The 16,865-nt window shown below is 41.0% G+C and overlaps 1 protein-coding gene across 6 annotated transcripts in view; it reads left to right on the top strand.

Moving 5' to 3' along the window:
* NADK (NAD kinase) overlaps positions 1–16,865 on the top strand; it is a 162,240-nt gene that overhangs the window by 120,245 nt on the left and 25,130 nt on the right. For all 6 annotated transcript variants that reach the window (XM_073602964.1, XM_073602967.1, XM_073602966.1 and 3 more), the window contains 2 exons: positions 11,175–11,304; positions 15,658–15,766. In XM_073602964.1, the coding sequence (XP_073459065.1) occupies positions 11,175–11,304; positions 15,658–15,766 (239 nt within the window). The remainder of the gene's footprint in view (positions 1–11,174; positions 11,305–15,657; positions 15,767–16,865) is intronic.

The following is a 16,865-nucleotide window of genomic DNA, read 5'->3' as shown; positions in this document are numbered from 1 at the left end:
AGAGGGGTCATTACCATGGGGGAAATAGGTCACAGTGCAGGGGGTATTGGTGTGTGTGTCTGTGGGGGGGTATAAATTGGAAGAGGGATGACAGTGCAGGGTGTATTTGGGAGGAATGTTTATAGGAGTCAAAGTATCTGGGAGGTAGAGTGGTGATGGTGCAGGTGGTATCATGAGGGTTAGAGGGGTCACAGTGCTGAAGGTATCTGGGGTGTAGTGAGGTCACAGTTGTGGGGGTATCTGGGGTGTAGTGAGGTCACAGTTGTGGGGGTATCTGGGGTGTAGTGAGGTCACAGTTGTGGGGGTATCTGGGGTGTAGTGAAGTCACAGTTGTGGGGGTATCTGGGGTGTAGTGAAGTCACAGTTGTGGGGGTATCTGGGGTGTAGTGAGGTCACAGTTGTGGGGGTATCTGGGGTGTAGTGAGGTCACAGTTGTGGGGGTATCTGGGGTGTAGTGAAGTCACAGTTGTGGGGGTATCTGGGGTGTAGTGAAGTCACAGTTGTGGGGGTATCTGGGGTGTAGTGAGGTCACAGTGCCGAAGGTATCTGGGATGTAGAGGGGTCACAGTGATACTAGATGTATTTAGAGTGAATATGGTAACAGTGCAGGTGGTATCATCTAGGGGGTATAAAGGTAGTAATAGTGCTTGGAAGGAAATCGTGTGTGTGTGTGTGTGTGTGGTTTATTCATGCCCCTTAAGCCCTCCCACTGTTACATTTAGCCATGCCCACTTTTGCCACAGCACAAAAAATCTGTCTCCTAACTTTTTTAGCTGGCGCAGAGATTCAAAGCAAATTTATCAAGCCCTGATGTAGAATTCGTTCAGTGGTGCACTTGACCGCCTTCTGACCTTCATTTGGCTGCCTTCTTTAAATGCTTTTGTGTTCCCGCTGACTTGTACGGGGAGAGGAGCAGTTTTGACGTGTACAGCCCGCGTGCACAAAATAGCAGATATGTCGCTGGATGGAGCATCATTCAAAACTCTGGTTGTCCAACTGCTGGCAATCAGATCCCAATCCTAAGATGTCTAAACACGAGATGCAATAATTGCCCTCACAGTGGTGGGACAGTCCAGCGACGTGTGGAAATGATCTCATCAGCGCAGTGCTGACCAATGAAGAGTCAGTTAAACAGGTCAGAAAATTCTCGGACAAGTTGTGTGTTCTTTCATGCTGTCTGACCAATCAGAACTGCCAGCAACTAAAAGTGTGTCGCCTCAGTGATCTGCTATGAAGTGTTTTCAGAGGTCTATTCTGTTGTTTTAAAATGTTCAGTGTGGGTACATCAACTTCATCCCATTATGATTTCTGATACGATAATAAAATCCTCTCTAAATGTCATAGCAGATGATTTTGTTATTTCAATTGAGCGAAAGCCAGCTGAGGCACACTAAATGGTAAAACTGGAGTCTTTTGTACCACACAAAAGCGGAATCGTGCCATAATCCCTTCATATCAGTTATGAATGCAGTCATTTACACAGTACAGCTATTCTTTGTGTGGAGAAAAATGTACCCTTCTCATTGACACAACACTGGAAGCACTGGGGTCCTGGGTTCAGTTCCCATCAAGAACAACATCTGTTAGTTTTGGTTCTCCCTCTGTTTATGTGGGTGTCCTCCAACTAAGCCGGTCCTAGCAAATGTGTATATGTATAGCAGCTCTTTGGACTTTGGATTGTAAGCTTATTTGGCTCCTAAACAAAGAAAAAAAATAGCTGTGTGTGTAGGAACCTTAGATTGTGAACAGCTTGAGGCAGGTACTGATGGGAATGTACAATATGTTAGTGTTTGTAAACTCTGTACAACCACGTTTACCTACAGGTAAGCCTATATTAACCCTTTCATGACTAAGCCTATTTTTGAAATTTGGTGTTTACAAGTTAAAATCCGTATTTTTTGCTAGAAAATTACTTAGAGTTCCCAAACATTATATATATTTTTTTTAGCAGAGAATCTAGAGAATAAAATGGAGATTGTTGCAATATTTTATATCACACGGTATTTGTGCAGCGGTGTTTTAAACGCAAATTTTTGGAAAAGGGACACTTTCATGAATTTAAAAAAATCCAAACAGTAAAGTTACCCCAATTTTTTTGTATAATGTGAAAGATGATGTTACGCCGAGTAAATAGATGCCAAACATGTCACCCTTTCTAATTGCACGCACTCGTGGAATGGCGACAAACTACGGTACGCTTTAAATTTTTTTTACGGTTACCAGGTTTGAGTTACAGAGGAGGTCTAGGGCTAGAATTATTGCTCTCCCTCTGACGATCGCGGCGATACCCCACATGTGTGATTTGAACACCGTTTACATATGCGGGCACGACTTCCGTATGCGTTTTCTTCGCTGCGCAAGCTCGCGGGGACGCTTTAAAATTTTTTTTTTATTATTTATTTTATTTTTATACTTATAAATTGTGTTTAAAATATTTTTTTTTTTTTTTTTTTTTTTTTTACTTTTATTGCTGTCACAAGGAATGTAAACATCCCTTGTGACAGTAATAGGTGGTGACGGGTACTATTTATGGAGGGATCGGGGGTCTAAAAGACCCCCGATCCCTCCTTTGTACTTCAAAGTATTCAGATCGCTGAAAACGGCGATTCTGAACACTGTATATATTTTTTAAAACCGGCGCCATTGGCAGCCGAGTAAACAGGAAGTGACGTCATGATGTTGCTTCCGCGTTTACAATGAGAAGGCTGGAACGAAGCCGCCCACAGCTTCGTTCCAGCCCGCCCCCAGCCGCTGGAGGCAGCCGATTGGACACCGGGCCTCCCGATCACACGGGAGGCCCTGTAAGAGCGGCGGGAGGGGGGGGATGTCCCCTCCCGCTCCTCCGGTATAACAGCCGAGCGGCTTTTAGCCGCTTCGGTTGTTATACTCGGATAGCCGATTGCCCGCTGTAAACAATGGTACCGGGATGATGCCTGCAGCTGCAGGCATCATCCCGGTATAACCCCGGAAAGCCGATTACGCACATCTGCGTACGGTCGGCGGGAAGGGGTTAAGGCTTACCAGTACGTGCTGGAAATATCTCCTAAACCTGCACGGTTTGGGAGATATCTACAATATACGCATGCGCCAACCTCATCGGCACATGCACACTTTAGAAAGGGCACGATCGCGTCGCTTCTAAAGGGATCATGCCGTGACTGGCGGCTCCCACGTGCATGCACAGGAGTGACGTCATGCGATTCCAGCCAGTCAGAGCCAGAGTCCGTGGCTCCGGAAGGAAGAGGGGTGAAGATGGACGCTTCCAGACAGCGGTGACATTGCATTCTTCGTTTTCAGGTAAGTGACACATAATGGGCTAGTATGCAATGCATACTAGCCCATTATGCTTTACTTTTGCAGGGAAATAACAAGTAAGTAAAACCCATCAGGGTTTACTTCCTCTTTAAGTGCCGTGTCAATCCTTTGTGATATATAAATACTGATCAATAATGAATAAGGGGAATAAAGCCATTTTCTTCCTAGTAACGTAAGAAAATCGAATCATCTATGGCTTGCCTTACCCTTGGCTTATTCCCGAATTTCTGTATCCATAGGGGGAAAAAAGATACATTTCACAAGTGTCATATCCATCTTTTGGAGCTGTTTTTTTAGTATAGGTATTTATATATTGCTGACAATTTTGCTAGTACTTTACATGTGTACATTCACATCAGTCCCTGCCCTCAAGGAGCTTACAATCTAAGGTTCCTAACTCACATTCATAAATACACATACTAGGGCCAGTTTAGACAGAAGCCAATTAACCTTCAGGCTTGTCTTTGGCGTGAGAAGAAAATAATCTACCTAGAGGGAGACTACGCAGTAAGGACATGCAAACCCCATGCAGGTAGCATCCTGATTGCGATTCCACACAAGGGCCCGGTGCTGCAAGAAATGCTAGGTCACTCACTGCTGGTCATAAATATAAATAAATAGAGAGATAGATATAGATAGATATCTGTACAAGCCTTGGGGTGAGTAGCTCAGTATGTACAGAGTGTGCCTACAGTGAAATGGAGTCTAAACTCCTTCAACATGCAGAAAAATTTGGATTCGCAATACTACTCAAAACAAATTTGCTCCAGGTGTCTGTACAGACGTCAGTACATTGGCAGGGTTGCAGACTGGCTGGCATACACACCCTTCTTGAGCCCTGACTCCCGATTTTATTTGATATATTGTATGTGTGTGTAAGCATATGTACAGTATGGAAAATAATTATTTGATCCCCTGAAGATTTTGTTGAAGTTTGAAATTTTTGAAGTTTGCCCGCTTACAAAAAAATTGAAGGGTTTATAATTTTTATCATAGGTGTATTTTAAATGATAGAGACAAAATAGCAACCAAAAATCCAGAAAAAAACAATACAAATGTTATAAATTGAGTTGCAGTTCAGTGAGTAAAATAAATATTTGATCCCCTATGAAAACAATACTGGCTCCCACAGACTGGCTACAGTATGCGCTCACGTAGTACACAGATTAGTCCTGTCAATTTAAGAAGGTGCTCCTAACAACTCTCCACAGAATCTCTCTCCCATTCAAACCTCCCCAATATAAGCAAGACCAAAAAAAGCTGTCACAGGACATCAGGAACATAAAAATAGACCTGCATAAGGCTGGAATGGGCTACAAGACCATCAGCAAGAAGCTTGGTGAGAAGGAGACAACTGTTTGAGCGATTATTCACAATTGGAAGAAATACAAAATAACCATCAATTGCCCTCGGTCTCCAGCTCCATGCATGATTTCGCCTTATGGGGTAAGGATGATCATGAGAAAAGGGATCAGCCTAGAACTACACGGGAGGAGCTTGTGAATGATCTCAAGGCAGTTGGGACCACAGTCACCAAACAAACCATTGGTAACACAATACGCCGCCATGGATTGCAATCCTGCAGCACCTGCAAGGTCCTCCTCCTCAAGAAGGCACATGTACAGGCCCGTCTGAAATTTTCCCAAGGAACATCTAAATGATTCCGAAAAGGATTAGTCAGATGAGACCATAATTGAGGTATTTGGCATTAACTCGACTAGCTGTGTTTGGAGGAAGAAATATGGTGACTATGACCCTAAGAACACCATCTCTACAGTCAAGCACGGAGATGGAAACATTATGCTTTGGGGATTTTTCTCTGCTAAAGGTACAGGCCAACTTTGCCGCATTGAGGGGCCAATAAACGGGGCCATGTATTGTAAAATCTTGGATCAGAACCACCTTCCCTCAGCCAGAACACTGAAGATGGGTCATGGATGGATCTTCCAGCATGACAATGACCCAAAACATACCATCAAGGCAACACAGGAGTGGCTCAAGAAGAAGCACATTGAGGTCATGGAGTGGCCTAGCCAGTCTCCAGGCCTTAAAGCGGAGTTCCGCCTTGGTGAAAAAAATGAAAAGTCAGCAGCTACAAATGCTGTAGGTGCTGACTTTTACTATATGGACACTTACCTGTACAGGGAGCCTGTGATGTTGGCACCCCAGCCGATCTTCAGATCGACCGTCTGGTGCATCCACCACCATTTCAGGTAAGGGAACCTGGCAGTGAAGCCATTTCAGCTTCACGGCCTGTTCCCTACTGTGCATGCGTGAAGCGCGCTGTGCTTTTGGATTGTCGCGGCGGAGGAAGGAGGAGGGGGACTGAACTCCCGGAAGTGGGGAAGGGGACCTGTCAATTAAGCGGAAGTTCCACTTTTGGGTGGAGCTCTTCTTTAATCCTAGAGAAAATTTATGGGGGAGCTGAGACTTAGGTTTCTTGGCTGTTGCTTGGCAAATCAAAGGATTTAGAGAAGATCTGTAAAGAAGACTGGACCAAAATCCCTCTTGAGATGCATGCAAACCTGGTCACTAACTACAAGAAACCTCTTACCTCCGTGCTTGCCAACAAGGGGTTCTCCACCAAGTACGAAGTCATGTTTTGCTTGGTGATCAAATACTTATTTTACTCACTGAACTGCAGCTCCGTTTTCTTCTGGATTTTTGAATGATATTCTGTGTCTATTATTTAAAATACATCTATGATAAAAAATTATAGACCCTTCATTTCTGTGTAAGGGGACAAAATCTGCAGGAGATCAAATAATAATTTTCCCCAGTGTATGTGTGTGTGTGTGTGTGTGTGTGTGTGTGTGTATATATGTATGTATATGTGTGTATATATATATATATATATATATATACACACATACAGTCATGGCCGAAATTGTTGGCACCCCAGAAATGTTTCCAGAAAATCAAGTATTTCTCACAGAAAAGTATTGCAGTAACACATGTTTTGCTATACACGTTTATTCCCTTTGTGTGTATTGGAATAAAACAAAAAAAGGGAGGAAAAAAAGTAAATTGGACATAATGTCACACAAAATTCCAAAAATTGGTTGGTCAAAATTCTTGGCACCCTTTCAAAATTGTGGATAAATAAGATTGTTTCAAGCATGTGATGCTCCTTTAAACTCACCTGGGGCAAGTAACAGATGTGGGCAATATAAAAATCGCACCTGAAAGCAGATAAAAAGGAGAGAAGTTCAATTATGCCGGCCATACACTGTTCGAATTTTTAAAGGATTTTCTTTCGAAAATGGTACCTAAGAATTTTCTTACAAATTTCGCACCATTAGTGGGCTGCAGCAACGGCCGATTTTTCGTGCGGCAATTAAATTTGAGGAATCGGACATGTTGGAAATTTTTAGAAAAACAAACGATTTTCTAATAAATGATGGGAGAATCGTGCAAGAAATGTAATAAGAAAAGAAAATTTACGGAGAGAAAAGAAAAATGATTTTCTGTAGCAACATGAGGTCAAATTGAAGGCTTGGTCGGCCGAATTTCGAAAATCAATGGTGGCACCATCGGATCACAAAAAAAGCAAACTTTCTGATTTTGAAAAGAGAAAATTTGTTTGAAATTCGACCATGTATGGCCTGCTTTAGTCTTTGCATTGTGTGTCTGTGTGTGCCACACTAAGCATGGGCAACAGAAAGAGGAGAAGAGAACTGTCTGATGACTTGAGAACCAAGATTGTGGAAAAATATCAATAATCTCAAGGTTACAAGTCCATCTCTAGAGATCTAGATTTGCCTTTGTCCACAGTGCGCAACATTGTCAAGAAGTTTGCAACCCACAGCACTGTAGCTAATCTCTCTGGGCGTGGACGGAAGAGAAAAATTGATGAAAGGTTGCAACGCAGGATAGTTCGGATGGTGGATAAGCAGCCCCAAGCAATTTCCAAAGAAATTCAAGCTGCCCTGCAGGCTCAGGGGGCATCAGTGTCAGCGCGAACTATCCGTCAACATTTAAATGGAATGAAACGCTATGGCAGGAGACCCAGGATGACCCCACTGCTGACACAGAGACCTAAAAAAGCAAGACTACAGTTTGCCAAAATCCTTCTGGGAAAACGTCTTGTGGACAAATGAGACCATGATAGAGCTTTTTGGTAAAGCACATCATTCTACTGTTTACCGAAAACGGAATGAGGCCTACAAAGAAAAGAACACAGTACCTACAGTGAAATATGGTGGAGGTTCAATGATGTTTTGGGGTTGTTTTGCTGCCTCTGGCACTGGGTGCCTTGAATGTGTGCAAGGCATCATGAAATCTGAGGTTTACCAAAGGATTTTGGGTCGCACTTTAGAGCCCAGTGTCAGAAAGCTGGGTTTGCGTCAGAGATCTTGGGTCTTCCAGCAGGACAATTACCCCGAACATACGTCAAAAAGCACCCAGAAATGGATGGTAACAAAGCGCTGGAGAGTTCTAAAGTGGCCAGCAATGAGCCCAGATCTAAATCCCATTGAACACCTGTGGAGAGATCTTAAAATTGCTATTGGTTATAGGAAGCGACTGATTTCAGTTATTTTTTTACAAAGGGTGTGCAACCAAATTATTAAGTTAAGGGTGCCAAGAATTTTGTCCAGCCCATTTTTGGAGTTTTGTGTGACATTATGTCCAATTTGCTTTTTTTCCTCCTTTTTTTGTTTTGTTCCAATACACACAAAGGGAATAAACATGTGTATAGCAAAACGTGTTACTGCAATACTTTTCTGTGAGAAATACTTGATTTTCTGGAAACATTTCTGGGGTGCCAACAATTTCGGCCATGACTGTGTGTGTGTGTGTGTGTGTGTGTGTGTGTGTGTGTGTGTGTGTGTGTGTATGTATATATATATATATATATATACACACACACACACACACACACACACACACACACACACACACACACACACACACACACACACACCACTTACAGGTAAAGTGAATTAAAATAATTATCAATGGCATTTGAAAGTAGGTGGGATATATTGGGCAGAAAGTGAACATGTTGTCTCTGGAGTCGATGTCTTTGAAAGCAGAAAACATGGAGTAAGGATCTGATCGGCTTTGAAAGAGGCCAAATTGTAATGGCTAGATAACTGGGTCAGAGCAGCTCCAAAACTGCACCTTTTGTGGGATGTTCCTGGCCTGCAGTAGTTAGGAACTACCAAAAGTGATCCAAAGAAGGAAAATTTGTGACTGGGTCATTGGCAGCCAAGGCTCATTGATGCACGTGGGGAGCGAAGACTGGCTCATGCAGTCTGATCAAATAGAAGACCTGTGCCCAAGTTGCTGAAAAAATTAACACACTAAAAATATGTAAACAAAGTATAACCATCATGTATCCTTAAAAAAAAAAAAAAAAATTGCAATTAATCCCTATTTAAAACTTTAGGCATTAAAGTGTCAAAGAGCGCAAATCCATCTGACTTCAGTTTATTTTATTGCCCTCTCTCCTCAAATCAGATTTAGGGGATCTAAGAGTCAATTCACACTATATGCGATAACAGACGTTTTGCCTCATGGTAAAACTTTTGTCACCACAAGGACACACAGAAAACAGTTGTTTCCTGTGTGTCCCATTCACACTGTACAGCAGCCTAGCACTGCGCTACAATGCAGACATGCTGCATTTTATCACAGCGCATTGGGCAGAATCGCACCGCAGTGTCAGGCAGCCCATCACACAAAGTTTGTACCAAAAAAAAAAAGAGCTGTGTGAGGCACTAAATCACGCATCACACTGCCCCCTAGCACACCCGGCAATGCAGAGTGGCCGGAACGGTGCATTGTTCCGGCTTGCTCTGCGTTTTTCTGTGAATTCATCCTAATAGATGACCTGTTTCACAACAGATATCTTCTATTAGAGCCCCTCTGATTTACCAGTAGCACGGCATTACAAACAATGCGGACATTCACAAGCCCAACTCAGGTTTATGGTAATAGATCATGTACCGGTTTTAATGCCTAAAGGTTTGAATAGGGATTATGATTTGCATCTTTTTTTTATTATTATTATTTAAATTGTTTTAGGATACATGTTGGTTTGTTTTTTGTTTGATTTTTAGGTACAGAGGTAATGTTCTGGTAATATTGTAGTATCTCCTAGGAATTGTTAGCTGGTGCAAAATCTGTGAATAAATGCATGTCAGCTGCTTCTTATTCCTGGTCAATTGAGGATCAGATTTAAATGCATGTTTATGTAAGAGCCCTTGCACACTGGGGCGGTTTGCAGGCGCTATTGCGCTAATAATAGCGCCTGCAAACCGCCCCGAAAGTGCCGCTGCTTTCATTCCAGTGTGAAAGCCCCGAGGGCTTGCACACTGGAGCGATGCGCTGGCAGGACGGTAAAAAATGTCCTGCCAGCAGCATCTTCGGAGCGGTGAAGGAGCGGTGTGTATACCGCTCCCTTACCGCTCCCTTACCGCTCCTGCCCATTGAAATCAATGGGACGGCGCGGCTATACCGCCGGCAAAGCGCCTCTGCAGAGGCGCTTTGCGGTGGTATTTAACCCTTTCTCGGCCGCTAGCGGGGGTAAAACCGCCCCGCTAGCGGCCGCATACCGACGGTAAAACGCTGCTAATAATAGCGGCGTTTTACCGCCGACGCCGCCCCCCGCCCCAGTGTGCAAGGGCTCTTATGCTGTTTTATGCTTCTTGTACCTGGTGAAGGATCCTTGTGGGGTCCAAAACTTTTGTACTGATGAATGCATTAGGAAGATAGAAAATTAAGCATAAAGTGCTGCAGATTGGACTCTGTTTCTTTTATATACAGTGTATTTGGTCATCCTTGCTGCTATTTCATAAATCTGCATTAAACCCAAAATATAAATGTCATACCCCCCAAATGTCTGATCATACCCACATCTGTACATATTATAAATATTTGCCATAGCCTTTCTATGCTGCAAGGCTAAACACAGACCCTTATTCAGATTGCCAGCCATTTTGGGTTAGGTATGGCTTGTAGTCTGAAGTCTCCCTCAACTAAATTGTGGGGAAGAAGTAAGCCATGTTTAGTTTACATTTATACATTATTTTATATACTGTTTTTTGATTGCTCTTTTATATATCCCATTATAATATAGGTTTACTGCCCTTCAATGTTTTTGTACAGTTTTTCTTTTAGATATTTTGATACATGTAGTAGTCTTCAGTGTAATCTGACTTAACCAGATGTTTCAGTTACAAAAGTGGTTCGCTGACTGTTCCTCGCATTCTGATTGGCTCCTGAGACCTTTCTCCTAAACGTTCCACATTATAAGTCCATTAGACCAATCAAGGCTGAACACATTTAGCCCATCACACACATATCTTGTATCATTCACTTGCTGCCTGTCTTCTTTAATTGCAAAGCAGGTTTTGCTCTTGTCATTTTTTTCTCATGCCTTTTATCTGAAGTTTTGACTTGCCCATTACATTGAGGAGATGTCTAGCATCTACTTTCCAGACAGATATGTTGACTTTTTCATAAGACAAATCACATCGCTGAGCTGCCACTGCTCAAGGTTGTTTGAGGAAGTGAAGGCGCGACCAGTGAAGCTGTACGGTGGACTCAGTTTTTTGTTTACCTACCTTCTGTAAATTCAAAGGAACTAAATGAGTGTTCTCTTTCTAGTTTCATAGCCACCAATAATATTCCACTTTTTAGTGTTCTGGCAGATTATGAGTTAACAGGGACATCTAATTTGTTGCTTGGACGGGAACGTCGTGTCTTCATCCAGCTTTGCTGTTCGAGTCTCAGTAGGCAAGAGCAGCGAAACTGCTAACAAAACATCTTTTTTTTTTTTTTTTTTTTTTCTAGGAGTAACGGTCTATTAGACAGTAAGTTTCAGAAAGTAAGATCTTTTGTTGTTTTACCAGGCATATCCAGGACCCAGCGAGCCAGCTACTAACGTGGAACAAACCACCCAAAAGTGTGCTGGTGATCAAGAAAGTCAGAGATGCAAGTTTACTACAGCCCTTCAAGGACCTCTGCGTGTTCCTTACAGAGGTGAGTGAGATTTTACCCCAGTGGGGTAGCCGCTATATACATCAGTACTTACAGGGAGTTTGTATAGTTTTTTTTTTTTTTCAATTATTTTTTTTTTTTAGATATACATATAATAGAGATGAGTCTGATCTAAATAATATTATCAATGGTCCAAAATTTTATAGAAAATATCTCAACGCAATCAACCTCCAAGTGAGGATTGCTTAGTTGTAACATATCTTCAACAGCTGCAGAATTTAAATTCTACAAAAGATAACAGCATTTAGATGGCAATATATTGTTTTCATATTGTTTTATAGTTACATTGTTTTCACTAGAGGGAAGAAAGTGGGTACATGTAGATGTAAGAATGATCGCTGTTTGATTAGTTGGCTTTTATAGCATTAAAGTGTGTTTAGCGGTAGTTTCTGTGTATATTGTAGAGATTCACGGTGTTTGCTTTACTGCTCATTTTCAATATGCAAGTCTGTGACTCACTAAAAATGATGTAGCCACTGTGTGTCTGATATCTCATATCTATAAGGCAGAGTGATTGTATAGAGCCTCTGTCTATATCTCAGCAGTTCCTTGGCAGTGAGAAAGCTTTTTTGAGTGTCTGATCTACGCTCTCTTGTAGCTCAACTGCAAATCTCTACATTTAATATAATAGCAAAAATATGGAATAGAAGCTAGCATGCAAAAGGCACAACAGTAATAACTGTCTAGTAGGACTCTAGCTGTAGACGTTCTTCCCTTTTAGAAATAAAATCTGAACTAAACTTTAAGGCTTTTCGTACCATAAAGTGTGAGGAAATGTTTAGAGTTAGTGCAAACCTACTCAAAGCAGACTACAGTAAAACTTTGACTTGCGAGTATAATTTGTTACAGAAACATGCTTCTAATCCAACGCACTTGTATATCAAAGCAAATTCCCCCATAAGAAATAATGGAAACTCAGATGATTCGTTCCACAACCATTTATTCATAGATACTTCAGTTTATAGTTCATATAAAAAGATTATAGCAATGTGATAGGTTGTGTAACCATAAAATGTCCATCCACAAATGAAAGCCTCCACAAGGTGATTAGAAGCAAAATTCAGCAGGAGCTACACAGTTTAAAAGAGAAGAGTGGCGCCTCCCATGGTCTATGTGGACAGCTATACTCTGGATGCTTGCATACTTAGATGTGCCAGTTTTAATCATTGACCATGCGAGTTGCTAAATGTTGTACCTTCATTAAATGTAACCATATTGCTACACTTAGAGGCGCCTCTTTTATACTCAGTTGTGACGTGCCGCTACTTGTATATCAAGACATCGCTTGTATGTCAAGTCAAAATTTGTTAAAAAGTTTTGCTTGTCTTGCAAAATGCTCTCAAACCAAGGTTTTACTGTACTACTATAGGCTCCAAAAAATCTCATGCGGTACACTTTATGAAAGTCATTGTTTGCATAGGATAATCCACGTTCCCTTCTCACTCTCATGTTGACCGCAGTTGGGCCTGGCTGTAGGTAGTTCAGGCGGCGCTGATTATAGGATTGAGGGGGAAGGCACGCCTACCCTCTCCCTACCCCTGAAGCCAGTTGTTACGTGGGAAAGGTTTGCTCTAACATTGAAGCTATGCTCTTTTAACTCATAGTTTGTGATATGCAGTCTCACAATTTTAGTTTTTTTTTTTTTTTTTTTTTAACACTCGTTTTAAAGCGAATCTGCAGTATTTTTTTCATTAACTTATTGACATTTTTTTAACTTTTATTTTTATTGAAAAGTTTTCCAATAGTTATACATTTTGTTAGAGCAGATGATGATGTATACTAAAGACACATCCAACATTAAGGCCTCATGCACACTGTACATTAAAATAATGTTATAAAAGCGCCAGTAGCTTTGCAGTGAGTTTTTCAATGTTTTTGCAATAGCGTTTTTCAGCGTTTTTTTGTTTCAATGGATCCAAAACGTCAAATGCCGATGAGCCAGGTTTTTGAGCGTTTATCGGCGTTTAGCAGTGTTTTTTGATGTTAGAGCATTTTTACAGCTGAAAACGACTGAAAAACTCCTCTCAGAATGCACTAGTTTTAGGTTTTTTCAAAAGCCAAAAACTGCGGATAACAGCCTGCGTGTGAATGGACACATAGGATAACATGATGGGGAGTTAATCGACTGTCGAAAAAAGTCTGAAGCTAAAAACAGCTGCTGTAAAAACGTCCAAAATCGTCCAGTGTGCATGAGGCCTTAAGGATATATATAATTGACATTGCAGAGGTAAACTTATAAAGTAGTAGCTGTTTTTTAATAGTGTCATTACCAATATAATCAAAGGCAGTAAGTTAAAGGAGAAGTCTAGCCAAAGCTTGTTTGGCTGGGCTTCTCCTATGGATCACAGGAGTACAATTCATTTTGCACTCCTGTGACCCATTTTAAGCAGAGAACAGACTGAAGTCCGCTCTCTGCTGACGTCACGGATATCAGTCCAAGCACCATGTCATCCCGACAATGGGATTTTGGATCCGCCAGGTGCGTCTCAGGCTCTCAGCGAGCCGCTGAGAGCTTGTGACGGCCCGCTCTGCCCCACCCCCTCCACAGCTCAGCGCTCCAATTAGTGAGGAGGGAGAAGAGCAGAGAGCTGTGACTGACAGTCAGCTCTCTGCTCACGGAGCTGTGAAAACTGAGTGATCGACGTTCAATCGCTAGGTTTTCAGTGCAGAGGCGCCGGGGGACAGATACAGCTTCGGACCGATGCTGCATCCACCTAGGTAAGTATGAATCTAAAAAAAAAAACAAAAAAAAAACATACTTCTTTTTTTAATTGGCACAAGGACATAACATTTGCAAGTCTGCCATTGATAAAGTCTTAAATACTTAGGAGATAGGTGTAGTTATAGTTTGTCTGCTAACATCCAATCTTAAAATGTAACCTATAATATACATTCAAGAGGTTAGAGATTCAAAGAAGGAAGTAGAGGCAAGAATGAAGAATTAAGAGAGAGAGAGAGAGAGGGAGAGGAAAAAAAAGGGGAGGTGAGTAAAGTTGAGAGGTGGGAAAAAGGGAGGAAGGTGCCTTCCACCTTCCCTACCGGACAATCCTAAAAATGTACCCATGGGTGTCCAGATCCTAAATTGCATACCCTGCATTGGAATTAGGATAAATCCATAATATGCCAGAGGCGCCAAACTTTATTAAAATGTATTAATAGATTTGTTAAACCTAGCTATTAAATATTCCATATTAAACATCATGTATGTGTTTTTAGAGGTTCTCTCTGAATGGTGGGGATGTCTTTTTCCATTTTAAAGCAACTAAACATCTAGCTGCAGATACGATGACATTCATCAACTTTGTGGCTATTTTGGTTGAGTTTGGTATAGGAGAGCCTAGTAGATAATGAGCTGGATCTAAGGGAATTGAAGAGGCAAGAAGGGATTTCAGAATGGTTTTTGTAGTTTTTTTTTTTTTTCCAAAAAAGACATATACTAGGGCATTCCTAGTAGATATGATGCAGGGTTCCCGGAGACTTGTCACATCTTCAACATGTAGAGAGCTTGTTGACATTTTAATGAACTGCTTGCAATGCTAGAATGCAGCCATACCTTTTTCATATGTGGTTTTGAATGGAATGGCGTGGACAGGTGTTTTAACTCCTGTCGGGTCTTTATTTCTGTCTCTTTCAGTTTTGGGGAGATTTTACCCCAATTCCCCATCACTTTGAGGGGTCTCATGTTTCTGTTACCTGTGTGCCCAGTGAAAAGACTTCCCCATTTTCCTGTTCTGTTTGACACTTGTCATCTCTACGGGGACAGTAATACAAAGCTGCATACCGTGAAGAAAAAGAGTGTTAGACAGATGATTGAAAGATGGCTAATTGATCAAAAATATCCATGAACACACCAACATGTTTTGGTAGTTCTGAAGGACTCCTTCATCGGGGCTTAAAAGAATAGTGATAAAATAGTTTGCATGTATGCTGGTGTAGCTGCAACCAGTCTTTGGATTTCTCACTGTAAGGTAAACTTTATTTGGAATCTAATACTTCTGACCCTTATTTACCATAGCATGACCTGACTGAGATTTTTACCTTTCCCTACTCTAATGTACAGAAAAAAATAAAATAAAGTATTTTACATGTGAAACGATCTTTGCAATCATGTGGTTATCAGTATCTGCTATGGAGCAATTTTGAATAGACTGATGATTTTAGCAGAAGAGTGCAGGATTGCATTTTTTTTCTTTGTTGCTTAAAAGGCAATTACACCTTTCATTTTTACCAAAGACTAAAAAAAAACAACTAAATTATGATATTGTAGCAGAGTTCTCTTTTAGCTGACCTTTTCTTGCCATTTTACATTTATTTTTTTACAACTATCTTATTTAGCAAAAGAACATGATAGTGTATGTGGAGAAGAAAGTGTTGGAAGACCCTGCCATTATTAACGATGAGAATTTTGGACCAGTGAAAAAAAAGTTTTGCACTTTTCGAGAAGGTGAGAATGGAATGCTGAATAGCAGTTATCAAATCTCAGAATTTTAAGTGTATGTAAACCCTAACCATATACTCTTCCTATTTGCTCCCTTTTTGTTTATTTGAAAGTGTTTTGTTATGTAAGCTTGAAAAGTGCAAAAAAAGAAAAACCGTTAAATCAAAAATCTAAAGCTTTCCTGTACCTAGTGCTCATTTCTTGTGGTGTCCCAAGAAAAATATTTAGCTCTTCCAGTCATAACCTTGCGACTACACAATGACTGGCCTTTGTTTTCGTGGAGATGGGAGGAGTAGGTGGGTCCAGATAAGTTTGACAAGAAACAACTGGACAGGTCTAACAACCCTTAATTTCAGATAATTTTCTATATTTGCAGGGTCTTTAAAGCGAAAAAAACATGGGGGAAATGTGCATGTATTGCAAAGATGTAAAAAAACAAAAAATAGTGCTGCGCTGCTCACACCAAAAAAGAAAAAAAAAAAAAAAAGAAGAATTTCAGTAAATCACACACAGCCCTCCTAATACATGTATCCAAACAAAATGGTGCAAAAGAAAATATTGCATATACAGATAAAGTGTGATAAAGTTGAATATCCATAAACACTATACGGACGCACAAACACCTGTATAATAATAGAATAGTAATGGTGATGTGAATAATCATCCAAATGATTAAGTGAGATTAAACTAACCACATATAAAAAGTGAATGGACTTAAAAAAAAATCTTCAAGAAACCCCCTGCTTTCCCCGCTAGTACATAAAGTGAATGAGTGAAAATAAGGGCAAATAAGAAAAAAATCAACAGTTCATCAGGATACGTCATAAAGTAAGTCCAAAAGGTGAATAAATGGTCCCAATTCCACACAGAATAAGGCTTCACATTCACACCTGTGATTCTTCTATTTAGTTGTATCGCTGTGCTCCACCACCAGCCAGCATACACACTCACCTTTAATGTCTGACCCATACAGGTCAGATAGCACTCTAATCAGCCAGCATCCAAGGTAGTCTTCCCCACTCCAGCTGTCCCAGGTTTAATACCCTTGTCAATATCACTTCAACTGATAAAGTGGCACAAAAAATAAACTTTGCATAGTGTGGTA

This window comes from Aquarana catesbeiana, linkage group LG10 (assembly GCF_042186555.1).
Source record: "Aquarana catesbeiana isolate 2022-GZ linkage group LG10, ASM4218655v1, whole genome shotgun sequence".
Classification (NCBI taxonomy): domain Eukaryota; kingdom Metazoa; phylum Chordata; class Amphibia; order Anura; family Ranidae; genus Aquarana; species Aquarana catesbeiana.
This window is presented reverse-complemented; position numbering and strand designations above follow the sequence as displayed.